General features: G+C 44.9%; 3 protein-coding genes across 7 annotated transcripts; 1 reads left to right on the top strand and 2 right to left on the bottom strand.

Moving 5' to 3' along the window:
- Window positions 1-281: 281 nt before the first annotated feature.
- NPB (neuropeptide B) lies at window positions 282-1,513 on the bottom strand. The gene is made up of 2 exons (XM_044420098.1): window positions 1,235-1,513; window positions 282-535 (listed from the first exon to the last, which is right to left on the bottom strand). The coding sequence occupies exons 1-2, from the start codon at window positions 1,511-1,513 to the stop codon at window positions 407-409; spliced, it is 408 nt and encodes a 135-aa protein (XP_044276033.1). The 3' UTR covers window positions 282-406.
- A 5,112-nt stretch (window positions 1,514-6,625) lies between these two features.
- On the bottom strand, window positions 6,626-10,199 carry ANAPC11 (anaphase promoting complex subunit 11). Of its 5 annotated transcripts, none has more exons than XM_044419907.1 (3): window positions 10,107-10,199; window positions 7,769-7,912; window positions 6,626-7,674 (listed from the first exon to the last, which is right to left on the bottom strand). In XM_044419907.1, the coding sequence occupies exons 2-3, from the start codon at window positions 7,875-7,877 to the stop codon at window positions 7,529-7,531; spliced, it is 255 nt and encodes an 84-aa protein (XP_044275842.1). In that variant the 5' UTR covers window positions 7,878-7,912; window positions 10,107-10,199; the 3' UTR covers window positions 6,626-7,528. The 5 variants fall into 5 exon arrangements, with proteins under 5 accessions (XP_044275842.1, XP_044275840.1, XP_044275841.1 ...); XM_044419905.1 differs by having other exon boundaries at window positions 10,102-10,180; XM_044419906.1 differs by having other exon boundaries at window positions 10,050-10,116.
- A 33-nt stretch (window positions 10,200-10,232) lies between these two features.
- ALYREF (Aly/REF export factor) lies at window positions 10,233-16,165 on the top strand. Its single transcript, XM_044419903.1, has 6 exons — window positions 10,233-10,566; window positions 10,955-11,086; window positions 12,522-12,669; window positions 13,002-13,065; window positions 13,333-13,501; window positions 15,383-16,165. The coding sequence occupies exons 1-6, from the start codon at window positions 10,336-10,338 to the stop codon at window positions 15,395-15,397; spliced, it is 759 nt and encodes a 252-aa protein (XP_044275838.1). The 5' UTR covers window positions 10,233-10,335; the 3' UTR covers window positions 15,398-16,165.
- Window positions 16,166-17,134: the final 969 nt, after the last annotated feature.

Genomic DNA, 17,134 nt, shown 5'->3' with positions numbered 1-17,134 from the left:
TCTTTCAGAGCCACTGTGATGCAGGGATGAGAATCCTGGACTGGGACCTGGGAGTTCTGTGTTCTGGCCCCCGCACCCTTGACTCAGAGCCTAACCTACCTTACAGGGATGCTGTGAGCATAAGATGGAGAAGGAAAAGATCGTGTCAGACACCTTGGTTTCCTTGGAGGAAGAACGTTGGGATAGAAGTGGAATAATAAATATAAGCAAGCACCACATGCAAGATACAGACAGACCCAAGAGCGGTTTAAAGCACATTTATTATCGGATGCAGGGGGATGAGAAAGAGAATCCGTCTTCTCACCCTTCTGGGCTGCTTGCCTTTCTTAGAGACAAACCTCCTCTTCTGCCTAGCCGCGTCTGCTCACCCAGCCCAGGTGCCCCAGTCCGGATTACAGGAAAGGACTCAAGGGCTGATGCAGTCGGTGGGGTCCAAGGAGACGGTGACATCAGCCTTGCACTGAATTATGCTGGGCGCGCCCGGCAGCAGCTGGCAGCTCTGTAGCTCCGGGGCCACTTCTTTCACGCACACTGCCTGGGGGTGGGGGAGAGAGAGAGAGAGAGAGAGAGAGGAGAGCGTGATGAGGGCAGCTGGAAGGAGGAGGGCGCCTGGGCCAGGTTTCCCCCACCCACTGGCCATGCCCAGCTTTCAAGTCCAGTGCATGCACTTGGAACACTTTCGATCCACTTCGTGGAAAACACGGGAGTGGGAGACACATTTCTTAATTAAGAATACTTTTCTCCAGGTGTTCTAGGAGCCAGCAACTCTATTTTCCTAGAGCTGCAACTCCTGTAACTTTACCTGGATATAAGTCCCACTCTCTGGATGTAAACGGGGCTCACTTCCGAGTGATTAGGTTTAGAATTGCACCTTATTTACCCAGACTTGTTTCTGGGTAACCAGCTTTAGGATTTGGTTGCAAACAGATGCTTGTACTGGTTTTTATAAAAGTTGCCTCTCAGTGCTGCTTTTCTGTTTAATTTCTGTTTGGGGCTGTCTTTGAGGAAGATTGCAAACGGAGTAGCTAGAACATAATAAAGAAACGAGTATCCTTTGCTATAATTACTATAATAATGTGACCAGGTTGCAATCTAGTCGATGTCATATGCTTATCGTAAATAGACTAAGAGGAGCCCTCCCCGCCACCCCTTCCCCCCGCCTGAGCCCCGGCTGCCGGGGGCGCCGCGACTCACTGCCGAGCCGTGCGCGGCCCCCGGCCCGAGGGCGTCTCACCATGTTGCGCAGCCCGCCCGGGCTCTGGCGCGGCTCGGCGGCCAGAAAGGCGGCGGCGGCGGCGGCGCTGTTCTCGGCGCTGCTGTCCGTCCCGCCGTTGTCGTCGGAGCCGGAGCGGCGCATGTAGGGCGAGCGGCGGATGCCGGACAGCAGCCCGGACGCTCTGCCCACGGAGTAGTAGCTGGGGCCGGCCGCCTGCTTGTACCACGCCTCGGCGGGCGGGCTGAGCAGCGCGGCCAGGGCGAGGCAGAGCAGCGCCGGAGCGCGGGGTCCCCGCATGGCGCGGCTGCGGCTGGGGCTGGCGCGGCGGCTGGGCGGCTGCCACCGGCGGCGCCTTATATCGGGGAGGCAGCGGCGGGGGCGGGATGGCTCAGCCTCCCGCCGGAGCCCCCCGCACCCCGGAGCGGGCGGGGGAGCGCGGCGGGCGAAGCGCCCTCTCCGCGGAAAGGGCTGCGGGGAAGGCAGGGGCGCCCGCCGCCGCCGCCCCGGGCGTGTCTGCGCAGGAGCAAGGCTCGCTCCGGATCCACGGGCTCCTTCCCCGGACGTGCCTCTTGAAGCTGGCGTGACCCCGGGTCGGAGCCTCCTCTTGGATGGGGAGGAAGGTCGGCGAGGGGAAGGCCAAGCATGGTGGGGAGAGCAGCACGAGGCTTGCTGCCCCGCCGGCGGAGGCCCGCGGCCGCACAGCCCCCCGGTGCTGCGGAGCAAGCGGCGAATCGGCCCTCCGGCAGCTGAGGCAGAATTGCCCCGAGCTTCACGCCCGGGAAGAAGGGAGGAATCGGACTTGGGCGCCTGTCTCGTTAAGACAGGCTTACTGCCCACAGCACATGTTATTTCTCTCCGTTGAATAACATTTTAAACCGGTAATTTCAAGGATCATAGAATTCTAGGATCTGGTTGTATACTATTTTGATCTTTAAAAGGGATCTTCTGTGACTAGTTGGAATCTAATCGCTTGTGGTAGCACAGACACGGAACATACCATGTAATTCCATTTAAAATGACAATTTCTGAATTTTCGTTGCGGTGAATCCTTATTCGATATCGCTTCGAATATATTTTCAGTGGCCCTTTTCTACTCATAGACATGTAAAAGAGCTGCCAAGTAGCAGTACAAGATTACAGTGCTTTAGCAGCCATGGATGCACTATTCACAGTTGATGCATCTGGAAGGTGATGCATCAATTGATTGGATTGCCTCAATCAATCAATCAATCAATCAATCAATCAGGGTAGGTGTGAAGTGCATTCGGACTGTGCCATTCTCCTCTGCAGTCTCCTAGTTTCTCACGCGCACACATCCTTCCCTCGATTCCCGCCTCTCCCCATTTTATCGCGCTCGGGAGCTGTCCCTTGCTGAAGCAGGCTGTGGAAGTTTCTTAACTTGAGCAAGAATTACCAAGTTTGTTGGACTGCAGCCCCACCATAGTAGAATCTACTGCCCTCTCGCGGCTTTTTCCAGTCGTGCACGCAGCTGTCCTCGAATGAGAATAGGTTGAGGAGGAAAGGGTTGACAAGGGAGTTTCGGCCTGAAGGGAGAAAATGTTAACGAATGTAAATGATCATTGTGTCCCAATAGATAGAAGTCAGGCTTGCAGGAATCAGAAAATGCAAATTTAACAAAGCCAATGTAAATATCCTTCGTGTTAGACCGATTAACCAGTTGGGATAAAGAGGTTGCCAAAAGCTATAAAAGAAGTTAGACTGCAATTGTTTCTTGTTACTACCCTCAAATGGTATTATCCACTTGCATGCAAGGTATAGAACCTCCTGTTGGTATTTTTGTGTGCAAGCCCTTTTATTTTGCAGGTATCTCTGAGACGGAACTAGGAAGGAGGCCCCAGTCCCCACTGGAACCACAAACTCATCTAAGAGGGCGGGTTCTCCTCCAGCTTATTCTGAAGCTCCTCTGCTCAGGGATGCAGTGCTAAGACACGTGTATGCTCTTATGGTCCAAACGGATTTACATGGGTGGAAGCTCCATTTATTTCAGTGCAGTATACATGTATTGCTGGACTGGGACCCAAGGTTGCACTCTGGGTATACTTGATCATAATCATGTAGCATCTAGGGCAGGGCCACATGTCATGCGTGATGCAGCTGCTCTCTCGGGATAGTTTAAACTGCAGGCTTCAGTGCAGGGCTAACGGAGTGAGAAAGGATGTCCTTAAGCCTTTGCTCTTGCACTTGCCACTGGGAAATCTCCCCTCTCCCAGTTGCTTGCAGGAATGCTGGGGAAGTTAGCCCAACTCTTGCACTCCAGATCACAGGACCAGTGGCAGATGTTTCACAATGGAGTCAAAGAACTGGCTGTCATTCTCACAGTTGTGTTTAATTTGCCAGTTTTTAAGGCTCACAGCCCCCGCTGTAAAGCACATATCGGATTCAAGAATCTGATTCAAGAATCTGTGATTCAAGAATGATTAAGCACAGTTTTCTTCAGAGGGCAGGAAAATACAGGAGCCATGATCTGTCCCATATACCTAAAGATGGTATGAAGCGAGTAAATGTGAAGATTTTGCCTGAAGACCACAGCTCAAGGCATCTTGGTTCTCAAAGAGGTTGCAGTATGGCCGAGACTGAATTAGCGCCTTATGGCCATATGCAGAAATACAGCCATGCTCAAACAGCACATTAATACAGCACTGCTGTATTTCCTAGCATTTTGTGTAAGGACATGGACTCAAGATAAGAAATGTTCAACATATGTGGTAAGATGCCAAACTCCAAAGAGAAGCCACCATCCCTGCTGAAGCAGGGCACCTTTTTTGGAAAGCTGACTTTGAATGAGGCAGTAATACTTGCCAACACATTTTATGATGGTCTGCTGTTTAAAAGCTACAACCCATGTGGCAACATGATAAATTTGCTGCTTCCTCAGGCCCTTCTCCATAGATATGGAAGATAGAATATTGCCTCAAACTTTGCATTTCCAGTACTATTTGAGTATCACAAAACATTTGGAAGTCAGATAAGGTAGAATATTTGGGGCAGAAACATTCTGTAATTTGCTTTTTTAAACATTCTAAAAATACACTAAAGGAGCAGTAATTTCCAAACTGAGTTTAATGAGGAATACCTTAATTAAATATTGTTATGAACCCAAATTAAGTACCCATCCACAAGGTAGGGTGCCTATGCTGGTTGTGAAGTCACGTCCAACCCTGAATTCCTCCAGGTTCTCCTATCTTCCACCATCCCCCAGAGTCCGCCTAAGCTCACACCGACTGCTTCAGCGACTCCATCCAGCCACCTCATTCTCTGCCTTCCCCTTCTTCTTTTGCCATTAATTGTTCCCAGCATTAGGCTCCACTCCAGTGAGTCCTTCCTTCTCATTCTCATCTCTTATTTTTGCATTGCTGCCTCCTGGTCTCAGCTAGGGATTGTGAATTCTTGCACACCTCTTCACTGGTATAACTGGATCAATCATTCACACAATGAAGAGAGACCACTGTTGTGTTTTTGCCTGTTACGGGTCTGGGCTGGCCAGCTTTTCCCCTTCCGGAGGTGTGCCCAAAATAGTAATCAGGTTGTTATGAGCTAGGTTTCCTCATTTGCACTTCCAAAACAGACCATTCTTTGGCAAAACCCCTCTCCTTATTCTCCAATGCATTTCCTGTAAGCAAAACAAAGCATGAGTCTCTGAACACGCACAGAGTGGCATGTTGAACCCAATTTAGCACCTGCTTCTGAGAACTCTCCTTTTGAGTCTGGGCGCCATCGCTCTGGGAAGGCCCCCTTGGAGCTGAACTAGCCTCTTCTCTGTACACAGGCCCTCTAGTTGGCTAGCCCTTCTCTCCTGATGCCATGCCATGGGGTCAAGAGTCATACCAGCCTTGTCTGGATCCTGGAGCTGCTGTCCCATTCCCTCTTCCAACAGTTGTAATTCCTGGCTATTCTAAAAGTCTGCCTCAACCCCTGAAGAGGGGAGCCTTGAGATAAACTCCATTTCTATCATCTCAATGTCTGGAGTCTCAGTTTTTCAGCCCCCTCCCTGACGAGGCTAGATCAGCATGCCCTGGGAACGTGTGCCAAGAGCAACTGCCCCTCTCATTCTCCACATCAGTTCACGTGGCAGCTAAAGCAGGACCTTGAGACACATGAAGAGGCTCAGTGATTCATGCAGAAGCATAGATTGCTTTTTCTGCACATTGTTTTTGTGTTACTCTATAGCAAGTCGATATTCTATGCATATTATAAATAACTTATTAAAGGAACACTGAAGAGCAGCTTACACCATGGGTGAGTGTTGTTACGCTTTCACAATTTAAAAGTAAATATTCTGGGTGTTAAGAGTTTAATTAAACCCTGGTTCAACTGTTGGAACTTCAGAAAACACTGAGGCATTGCTTATTTTAACTAAATTCAATTGTTTGCCCCTAGCTAGCAGAGGTTAGTGCTATGCTTTGCTGAAAAAGGCTCTCTCTTAAAGCTTGGAAATGCTTTATGGACACTCAAAGTTGGCCTTTTGCTGGAGAATTTGACTACTGGTAGCTAAAGATACCATTTAATGAACAATGACATACTCTGGCTGGGTTCAGGCAACACAACAAGTATGGTGGGCTTTTGCCATTGATGGTTTGTCATGTAGTCTGAACCCAGCTGTGGTATTTCACCATGGCAAGTTTGGTAACCATGATAAGGAACAATAGTTTTTTCTACAGTTCCTTTGTATCATCATGGCTTGTCATGTCTGAACACAGAATCATGGTTCCCAAGGTGCTGGTATGCAACTACCAGAGAGTGGCAACTGCAGGGGTCACTCCAGCCATCCAGCCTCTATGTGTGGACCAATGAGGAAAAGGCAAATGATCCAGGCAGAGAATGATACACTTTGGGAGTAAATTTCAGGCCCAGTGCCTGACTCATGACTGAGCTAGGGGGATAGAAACCATGATAAAGTAGAAACCACTGTCTGTTAGGTAGAGATCATGGTAGAAAACTGCAAACTATGGTAACCATACAGGGTTGCCTTTCGTGTTGTGTGAACATAACCTCTGTGTTAGAAAAAATCACAGCTTGGAATCATCATTTAATAATAATACCTTCTTGTTTAGGTGTCACGAAGGGTCTCCAATTACACATTGCAGCCGGGGGTGGCATACACAGCAAGAAAGATCTGAGCAACCAACAGCCAGGATGAATAATCAGAAACAGCTGGTCTGTAGGCTGTATGGATACATAATTAATCTACTACAGGAAGCTTTTCCCATCAAAAATTATAGGTATGGTTAAGATGTTAATGAGAACACCCCCCTTTTCCAGTGGTTGCATCCTATCCTTGCAATTGTGCACCTAGAGTGCACACAGACCGCAGATACGAAAACTGTACTCCTGGCTGTGACCAGCTTTGAAGAATCTCAGTTTGGATGGAGAGTAGTAAAGGGCTTTAGAACAAATGAATCAAGTACTTTATTGGAAGCACTTCATATCCAAGTGCTCTCATTTACACTGTGGGTAAGCACTTGGCAACAAGACTAATCCGGTATTACAGCCATTTGGGAACAAACATATTATTGTACTTCATAGGCCAAGATGAAAGCCTGAGTGTCCCTCCCCCACATTCTCTGGCACTATATTTGTAGTCATGGGTTTAGATCCCCAACCAAAACTCTGTAGGCCTCCGTGGGATTACACGGTGGACCAAACAGGTTCAGTGTAGTGGTATAAAGGTTCCATGTTGGCAGAGCTAAGTAGCAACAAGAAACCATCTAGGCACAAGGGACACATATGAGAAACAGGGATAAGAAAAATGTTTTGTCTCATGCCTCAGAATACAACAGCTGAGTATATGCATTCAACAGGATGATTCTTTTTGAACAGTTATCTAATTTTCTAAAGCAGCTGAGAGAGCCACCTCTCACCAATCAAGCCCATCATGTTTCAGGCAATTCACAGACAAATAGAACAATGGAGTCTAAGTGTTGTAACATGGCATTTACTTGCTCAAATTTAAAAAAATGATGGCATTCAATTGCTCAGTACTCTTGCCTTCACCAACACAGCCACATACATCACACACTATAAGAGATCTTGAGATCACACCAGTAACTGAACGGCACAAAGAGCGTGGTGGGGGACTGCACATAGGGCAAAAGTGCTGGAACAACGTAACATAGTAACAGTGCTCCCCCTCCTTTCCCTTGATCAGCCTTGCCTTTGGTAGGTCTGGAAAAACTTGACAATATATACAATTTTCTAAAAACAAGTTCAAGCTTGCAGATGGCTGAATCTGCAACAAGCTTTATGGACACTCCATGAACTTCAAAAGGTGGGGGAGAAGAAAGCTTGTCATGGTCACTCCTTGAATTTCCACTCCTGTCGGCACATTGGACAGTGCTGCTGGACTTGCTGGGAGTTAAGCCACTTGAGAATGCAATGCATGTGGAAGCAGTGTGAGCACTGACCCCATACCAGAGGACAGTCATCGCCAGGCACCTTACCTGCAAAACATAGATCTCCTTAAGAAAAAGTTAAGAGAAGACAGTAAACACTGGTCAGTAGTAATGCTAGTGGGCAGATAGACCTGATACTCACAGTCTGGACAGCAACCATTAAATGCCATCCGACAAATGCCACAATTCTCATCATTGGCAACCCAGAGCCAGGAAGCAACTCCATGCCAGCTCTTGATTTTCACTTTCATTATGTCCAGATTACACACTATGCTCAGGATAGTACCTGGGGAAAAGAATAAATATAAGCTTGTATGGGGACTGCCATAATTTTTCCAAATGAGAAAACCCATGCCCCACAAAATTGTACTCTCACATTTCACTGATTAGACATTTGTATACCTGCTTCAGCTAACTCTGTTGGCTACCTAACATTGAAATACTGGCTACAGTCAGTCCTTTGCATTCTTAAATTAAAAAAAAAAACAATTATACAGGAAAAAATGATGTAGGATCCCACTTGACAAGGATGCCTAGGACAACATTCAGGTGCCTTGCCTATCAGCTCTGCTCTGTGCTCTACCTTTGAACTCCAGCATCCTCTGTAACAGTAATGGGAAACCTCTACTTGTGGAGATCCTCATCTGGCCTGCCAGTTTCTCTCTTGGGCTCTGGTTTGTATCTCTATCAGCAGCTAACTAAAGATTAGAGCTGCTCCCTTGAGGAAAGGAGGGCAGGATCTAGCAAAGGAGGTGCTAAGTGATTCAGTACTTGAGGCTTGTCCTGTTTACTTTTTAGTAGGTATGCTACAGTTTTTGTTTATTTCTAGGTAGAATTAAAATGGGTAATCATCACATTTTGGTCCTACCCACTCTCAATAGAATGCAGCCTCCTTAGACTTTTCCCAGTTTGGAATTTGGCCTGTGGGCTTACCCCATATGCTTGTAAGGGGAAAGGAGCTTAACAGTTTATAAAGAAGACACAAATGCCTGCTATAATCTTACTAGGTTGAATTAACACAAAAGGCATGCCTTGCAAGGTATATTCCTAATCATTTTATTAGATTAGGAATTTGTGTAATTTCAAATGCCATTTATCCTTTTTTACTGGTGCTGAAGGACAAATACCTCCATGAGTGCTACTAGCAATCACTTGAAATATTAAGATAGAATGAAGACAGACACACATCTCTGGCATATAAAAAGTGGGTGATAACCCTTACCAGAGTTTTTCACACAGTTCTACTCTGCAAATGAAACAAAAGTTGCAGGAAGTTATGTTACATCAAAAGGAGCACTAATATCTTTATTTACTAAAACATTTACAAAAGCAAGGAGCCAGCCTGAGTTCATATTCTATCTGAAGTTAGATAACCAATAAACAAAATGGAGAGAAAATGATGAGTATGATGGAAAAGCCCCAGTCTTTAACTTGTGGTTCTGTTAAAATGGAGCAGAGGAAGCACCATGCTAATTCAATTAGATGAGATCAGGCTAAAGGCAAAAGAAATTTCAGGTCAGCTAATGGGATTAAGCAACAATGGTGGCTTTCCTTCAGAAAACAGTATTAAGCTGCAATCCTATCTCTATTTACCTAGAACACTGAATTCAGGAGCTTACTTTTGAATAACCACATAGATTTCATTGTTAGTCTTCTGATACTAATTAACATAAAGGAAGGCTGCACTGTCTGGCACAACTGCATCATGGTAGGATTCATCAAAGGTCCAGACATAACATACAGTATGGGAAAGCCATGGGGATTTGCAGGGGGGAGGGTGCAAAGAAGAGATCAGGAAGCATTAACCAGAATTTTTAAAAACTTAATTAGAACACCTGAGTTATCCATAAGAAAAAAAGCAAAGAAAAATGCCATTTTATTAACCATCAACTTTATTAACATAAGTACGGTTTTAGCATTTACAAAGTGCAGGCTTTCAAAAAAAAAGTCTTATCCCGCCTCCACAGCTCATTTCATCTTTTTTTCTTATGAGTCAATCTGATTGGCTTTAGCCCAAAGTTGTTGCTTATTCCAGGATCACTTTCTTGGCACTTTACCATACTACTGAACGTAAGTAAAAGAAAGAGAGACAAAGGCTCTATCTCAAGAAGCTTACACTAGGGGAGACCAGGCACTGGGGAAAGAGGCAAGGGATGAATGCGATCAAACGCAGCCTCGTGCGGTACGGACGAAAGGTCCGAGGAAAGATTTAAAGGAGTCTGCTCGGAAGTCCTGGGAGAGAGTGCCCGGCGTAAGGGGCGCCGAGGGAACCGCCTGCGGAGGCGGTAGGAGACTGGAGGTGGGGAACTGAGAGTGGGGAAGAGGCCCCTCCCCAAAGCAAAGCGACATCCCTTTCCCCCTCAGGAACGGCCGCTCCTCCCGCCGCAGAAAAAGGTATCTGCGCCCCGCCCGCCGCCGCTTACGTTTATCTCAATCCCCCCATTCGCGCCTAAAGCGGACTCCCCAAAGCCTCACCGTACCGGAAGTCCCGCCCCTGATGGTCTCCCATGCTTCCTTGCGGGCCCACTCCCATAAAACCCCGCGCGATAACGTCGCTTGCTTCTTTCTTTCACACAAAAAGCCAACTCTACATGTGCGCGCGCTTTTTCTCCCCCTTCTTGTTTTTCCTATTCCCGCCTCATCCGTTTCCGCTCCCCGGTCTAGCGCGGCCGGAAGTGTAGGCCCCGGGAGCCGGAGGAAGCCGCCATCATGGGCGACAAAATGGATATGTCTTTGGATGATATTATTAAACTCAACCGGAGTCAGCGAGGTGGAGGAGGGCGGGCCGGTGGCGGCCGTGGTCGTGGCAGAGGAGCTGCGGGCCGAGGCGGCGGGGCTGGCCGAGGCGGAGCTGGCCGAGCGGGCGGTGGCGGCCCTGTGCGGAACCGAGCCGCTCTGTCCCGGGGAGGCGGCAGGAACAGACCCGCGCCCTACAGTCGGGTACGTTCCGGGGTGCGCGGACTAGGGTGGATCCCTTCGGCGGTGGGCTTTGCGGAGAAGCGGAGCGAGCTGGGCCCTCCTCCTCCTCTCTTAAACTTCTTTATGGGAACAATGCAGCCTGGGACTCTACGGTCTTCGGGTTCTCTGAGTAGTATCGAATGGAATCTCCGCCACGCGGAGGAGCTCTGTCGGCCGCTGTTCGGTGCGTGGGAGCAGATTCCGGTTACCGGTGTGCGTAGGCTTGGTTGGGGAGTACGTGTTTTGAAGAACGAGAACAAACTGGGGGGCGCCCCTCGGTTTAACTGAGATGCCGAAAGTGTGTAATGGGTGTGGGAGCTCCTTCGAGATGCTGGGCCGTGCTGACTCGAGTTTTATTATTTTTTTACAGCCCAAACAGCTCCCTGAAAAATGGCAGCACGATCTGTTCGATAGCGGCTTTGGTCCTGGCGCTGGTGTGGAGACAGGCGGAAAACTTTTAGTCTCTAATTTGGATTTTGGTGTCTCGGATGCGGATATACAGGTACTTTTTTCCTTTGACTGTAATATTTTGTTTTGGATTAGTGGATAGTTGTAACTCGTTTATGCTTTGTTCATTTTGATCATGTGATAAGGTCTTATTTGTTGTTGCGGATTCTACATGCATAACTTCTTTGTTGTACTTAAGCTTGATCTTTTTTCAAAACTGCCCTGCAGTGAATGATCAGCAGCACCATTTTTTAATATCGTTTAGGATGATCTTCTAGTTAGCTTTCTCAGTTGCTATTTGGATTATATATGGTCACTTATAGAACTAAGTCTTTGCACGACTCTGCTGATATATATTCATTTTTGAAATGTAGTCATTTCGTTCTGGCTAGTGAAGATTAGGCTGCCTCTTGGAACCTTTCCTTGGCAGAGAATCTGAAACTAAGGCTTCTTTTTAATACTTTCTCTAATGATATGTACTGTTAGGCATATTCTTTCTTGCTGTTTATCCTTTGATATTTTTATTCTCTTACGTGAGCTCACACATGATATTTTTATTCCCTTATGTGAGCTAAATATATAACAAATGTTTATCTTATAAGAATGTTGAGGGTAACATTACATGAAAATCCTTTTTGTGATTCATTTCATATTTGAGAGTGGGAAAACTATATAAAAGAAAGATGGATAAATCAGTTAAGATGTTCAAATCTTATTGTAGCTTGGCTTCCATATTAAAGTAGATGCAAAATTTTTCAAGTGATCTTTGGTCTCAAATGCATTGGGCTCATGGTGTTCAGCCGTTTTGCTGATTGGCTCTTGAAACAGCATAGAATTGAAGACACTTACATGGTTTGAGACTCAAAAGATGCCACCATACTGTTGACAAGCATGCACCTGCAGTTTCTTCCACCTCTTTGAATCAAATCCTAACACAGATAAGGTGCTTAAATAACTGTGCACGCTGTGGGCAGTTGTTTTTGTGCTACATGTTAAACTTTTTGGATGAAACTAATACATGTTTTCCACTGACAGAACTGTTTCTGTCAGTGGAACGGGTAGGGAGGCTTTCCCCCGTGTGCCTTCAGGAGCAGGTTTTCAGGGTGGCTACAGAAGAGAAGAAGAAGAACAAGTTTTATCACTTTAACAGACTTCTCCCCTCCTACTTCATTGCTGGGGCTACTTTGCTTACAGTACCATCATGTAGTGTCACTTACCTGTTTAGGACAGCCTGTGCTAGCTAGTGGTTGAAAGATTCGTTGTACTTCCCATGTTTTGGAGCTAAATGTAAGCAAAAAGGGAGGCAAAGGGGATGTGGGACCTAACTTATAGCTGTAATAAAAAGTAAAGCATTTATGGAGAACAGAAAATCTCACTGCCCTTTTTCCTAGTTAATAACTTTATGTTATAAGGTGATCTGAACAAGTTTGTTAACTTGAAAAACTGTTCAGGGATATATGATGTATTCATCTTATCGTTTTACCTTTTAGGAGCTTTTTGCAGAATTTGGGACATTGAAGAAGGCAGCAGTGCACTATGACCGGTCTGGACGTAGTCTGGGTACTGCAGATGTTCACTTTGAGAGAAAGGCAGATGCTCTGAAGGCTATGAAACAATACAATGGAGTTCCCCTGGATGGTAAGTACTTGTTCATCTGTGTGGGAGATGGCCCAGCACTGTCCTAGTCATAATACAACTATTTATTTAAGCATTTTTCTGGCAGCTGTAGGTGAGAAGAGATTGTATGCAGGACAAGCATATAAAGTGTTGTGGAAGTGAACGAATGGCATAGACTCAATATTAGAAGTCAAGTGAGCTGTCAGAGGAGGAATGTCTGTCCTTTGCACTCAGCATAGGAATGCAGTGGGTTGCCTGAAGAGGGACGTTCTATTTCTCCTTTGCTGCCCTAGTAATATGTGGGTGTATTTACAAAACTGTCGTAAATCATTTGTTTTTCTTGCTCTCTCTAGGACGTCCCATGAACATTCAGCTGGTTACATCACAGATAGATACACAGAGAAGACCAATACAGAGGTAGGTAATTTACCATGATGTTTACACTTTGTTAGCTATGTGGTAGCCTTGTGTTATAGGAGATAAACCTGGTGAAGACCTGGTACACTTGTACTTTTGATTGATCGTTTAAAGAAAACCCTCTCTATGACCCATCCCCAGGGTTTATTAAAACCTCAAACATACTATAATCACATGTATCCACTCTGACTTCTTTGTGGAGTATGCAGCTTATCTTATCTCTGTGAATTACTTACAATGCTTCTAATTCAGCTTTCCCCCCTTTAGTGTAAATAGGGGAGGCATGACAAGAAACCGTGGTTCAGGTGGCTTTGGCGGTGGCACCAGGCGGGGCAGCCGTGGCAACAGGGGCAGAGGTAGAGGTGCTGGCAGGAGTTCTAAACAGCAGCTTTCTGCAGAAGAGTTGGATGCACAGTTGGATGCCTACAATGCCAGGGTAAGTAGGAGAGGGTGCAGGAGGGGGTGGCAGGGGAAGCAAGCCTGATGGGAGAGCTAATAATATGCTTTTGTACATTGGACATCTGGGAGAAAAAGTGTAACTCCACAGGAACTCAGCAGTTAGCCTTAATGCTGAGCAATATGTTGGCTGTATACTAGTTCACTAACCACTGAAAAATTAAAGCCCTGCTGGATCAGACCAAAGATCCATCTAGTCCAGAACTCTGTGCACGTAATGGCAAACCAGCTGCCCAGAGAATCACTCAAACAGAATTGGGTGCACGATCTCCTCCTGCCCAAGCTCATAAGCAGCTGGTGTATGCAGGCATGCCACCACTGGTAAAGGAAGCAGCACATAGTCAGTGATAGCCACCTTCCTCATGTCCAATCCCCTTTTAAAGCCATCCAGATTGGGGGCCATTACTACTTCCTGTGGCAGCAAATTCCATAGTTTAACCATATGCTGTACACTTTACTGGCTCTCCAGTTCTGCAGTGACGTAGTAACTCCCAAACTTAAGAAAAAGCATATAGTGTCCTTTGTTAGAACTCCTGGCCTGCAAAGGAAGCCTTGTGGCAAATGGGGTGGGCTAAAAATCTAATAAAGAAATACAAGGATCAAGCTAGGCACATTTTGCTACATTCCAGTTTTTTCTATCTGTACTGTTCATGATTTGGAACAAGAGAAACAACTCTAAATTCAGTGCTTTTTTACCGGACTCCAGAGCACTTGTTACTTAATACTGTCCCCATCAATTCTGATTATGCATAATCTATATACTGTTGGGTACAGATTTTAGGCTTTTTACTCTTGATATGCAATGGTGCATAATTTTGAATGGTAATCGCTACACGTGCTAAAGTCATTTGAGCCTCTGCTTTTTATCAGTTGATAGGTTTATTTTTTATATTTGTCAAGCTCCTATAAATGGATTCAGTAGACAAATTAGAGAATTAGAAGGACCATAAGATGTAAGAATAAGATGCTGCTATAATAGATTTGGGAATTGATACTGTTAGTATTATTTGAAACAATAGTAAATGCTATTAATAGCGCCAGTAAATGATATTACTGTAAAAATAGGAGCTCTTAAAATATTAACTTGTACTGAATGCTAATCTAACCATTAATTAAAATGGAAGATTAAAGGAAAAAACCTTTTTATGCCTTGCTCCACCTTTGTCCTCTAGTACTCTGAGCTGCCAGCCTAATCTGAAAGTAGAGATATGTCCATTTTGCTTGTTCACCATTGGAAGAAAGTAAAGCAGGTGACACTGATGCCTGTATGGACTTTACTCTGGCCAGGCTTTTCCAATCCAGGGCAAGCTTAATGAAGCAAAATCAGGTACCTGGCTGAGATGCTAGCTTGGAAGAGTGCTTTTCCAGCCTGTGCCCCCCACCTCCATCTCAGAAAAATCCGCAAAGTTTGACTAGGAATGAGATGGCATTAGGGAGGTGGCCCTATCACAGACAAGGCCTTGCCTCATGATGTTATCCATTCCTTGATGGGAGGGGAATCTGAGGATCATTCCAAAGGGGTCCCCCTGGTTTATAGTGAAAGCTTCAAACCTGTTAATACTTTCGCATACAGGAGGGTTATGTTTCTTCCTTTTCAGAACCTTTTTCTGAAAATAGCTTGAATCTGTTGTGTTCTTACAACTACAGCTGAACAGGAGAAGTATTGAGAAATATGTAAGTCCTCCAGGTTAAAGAAATAAGTTTCCTAGTAACATGTAGACTTAACAGGGAAGCAATTTTTAAAGTTTATGATAGTGCTGAACGGGCTGGAATATACTTCTAAGGAGCAAGCCTAGATAATCATGTAGCTTTCTTGCTATTTTGCTCAGCTGCTGGCAACCAAGTGTCTCTTTTCTTTCAGATGGACACCAGTTAAAGCTGTTGATACGTCGTGTGCATGGGAAGGACTGCAGACATCTCATTCCATGCTCCCCGGCGGGAGGGGAAAGGTGTATGGCGGCGGCTACTACTAATATCAAGAATGGAATTTGTTTTACTTTTATGTTTTGGAATAGGTTTTAAACTCATGTAAAGGTTTCTTTCTTTTTTTTTTAAAATTCTGAAACAGATCTGTTTTGTACCAAGTTATTTTTGGGAAAAATTTTACTGGTTGCCTGTTGGGCCAAGGTGTCTTTTTTCACCTTGGCAGTAATAAAATAGAAATGTGTCTAGAGCTGTAAATGTCTGCTTCCTGTTGCAGCTGGAGACTAGCCTTGAGCCTGCAGAAGCCAAGATGGGTAGAGGAGCAGATGTCTGCCTGCAGGCTCCTAGAAAAAGAGGTGGTGCTGGTGGCCCTTCCCATTGGGAGGGGTTCTGTTTTTTCAGGTCTCTCCTCCACTCTGCTCCAGTAGGGGCATGTAAACTGTATGTCCCTTCTCCTATGTGCTGACTTTCCTCCCTTTGTGCTAAAACCAACCTGTGTGATTGCATTTGAAGGGAGGTGGTGATGGTCTCCAGTGAAATAATTCCGCCCTTGGTCATGGAGAAGGAATAAATTTCTTGTTAAAGTCGTTTTTGTATTTAACACTTGATTCCAAAGTTCAGTGCTGGTCCCACCTCAGTATTTTTACTGTAAAAAATAGTTGCTGTGAAAATTCAGTGACTCCAACAATGCCAAGTAAAGATTTAGTCTTTCAACTTGCAATTCCCTATTGAATTCTTATTTCAAGTAAATCTGGTGGCATTTGTTACCATCTCTTTTCAGCTGCTTATGTGTTGGGTTAAAGATATTTTCGAGTCATGTGAGAATGTGGGGCACAAATTACATAAGAGAACAATGTGGCTGGGGTGAAATCCTTTGTCTCCTGTGTTAGGATATAGTTTTGAAGTCTGATGCAGGCACCATGCCAGGACACAAACCTCATCTCCCAATTCTAACAGACTGGGTTTTAACAGAAGAGCAAACTCAGTTTTGACTTAAAGGGTTAATTTGAGTGTGGTTAATGGCATACTTCTTCTTTTGGGACCACAATATCCTAATGCTGAAATGGGAGTAAGATTTTGTCAATTTTAAACTGGGTACAGCATAATACTAATATTACATAGGAAAAAGCTAGTTTAAGATTCTTGTTATCTATTTGAGAGGATACATTTCACAATAGTTTACATAGCTAGTGAACAAGTATATATATAAAATGTCTAAATTATTGATAGCTGATAACATGTGAAAACTTTTCTACAGAATTTATCTCCATGGATACTAGGTTGAAAAAAACCTCAATTGTGAAAACCTCATATTACCACTATTTTTGGCATATAAGGATAGCAATTTGGAAATTATGTTCATAGGTTTGGAAATTATGATAATGTATGTAAGCTGATGCCTGTTTTGGTAAAAAAAAAAGATAGCATTGCAACTGTGAACCATGTTTTCATTATATTTCAAAATTTAGTTTCTTTTTTTGTAATTCCTGAAACTTCACAGAGAAAGCCTGTTCATATTAGGAAGACAATGGAACCTTTCTGTTTCAATTCATTCTCAGATGTAATTCTGTGGGTGGAGTACATTCTTCATATTCCCAGAAAGTTAAGAATTATACACTCCCTAGAATTCTTGAGTTTTAGAAACGAGCTATATTAAAATAAATGCTGCTGTATACACTTAATAATTTAT

The sequence above is a fragment of the Varanus komodoensis genome, unplaced genomic scaffold, assembly GCF_004798865.1.
Source record: "Varanus komodoensis strain SLA01 unplaced genomic scaffold, ASM479886v1 scaffold11, whole genome shotgun sequence".
NCBI classification, from domain to species: domain Eukaryota; kingdom Metazoa; phylum Chordata; class Lepidosauria; order Squamata; family Varanidae; genus Varanus; species Varanus komodoensis.
Note: the sequence above shows the minus strand (reverse complement) of the source record. Positions and strands in the feature narration are given on the sequence as shown.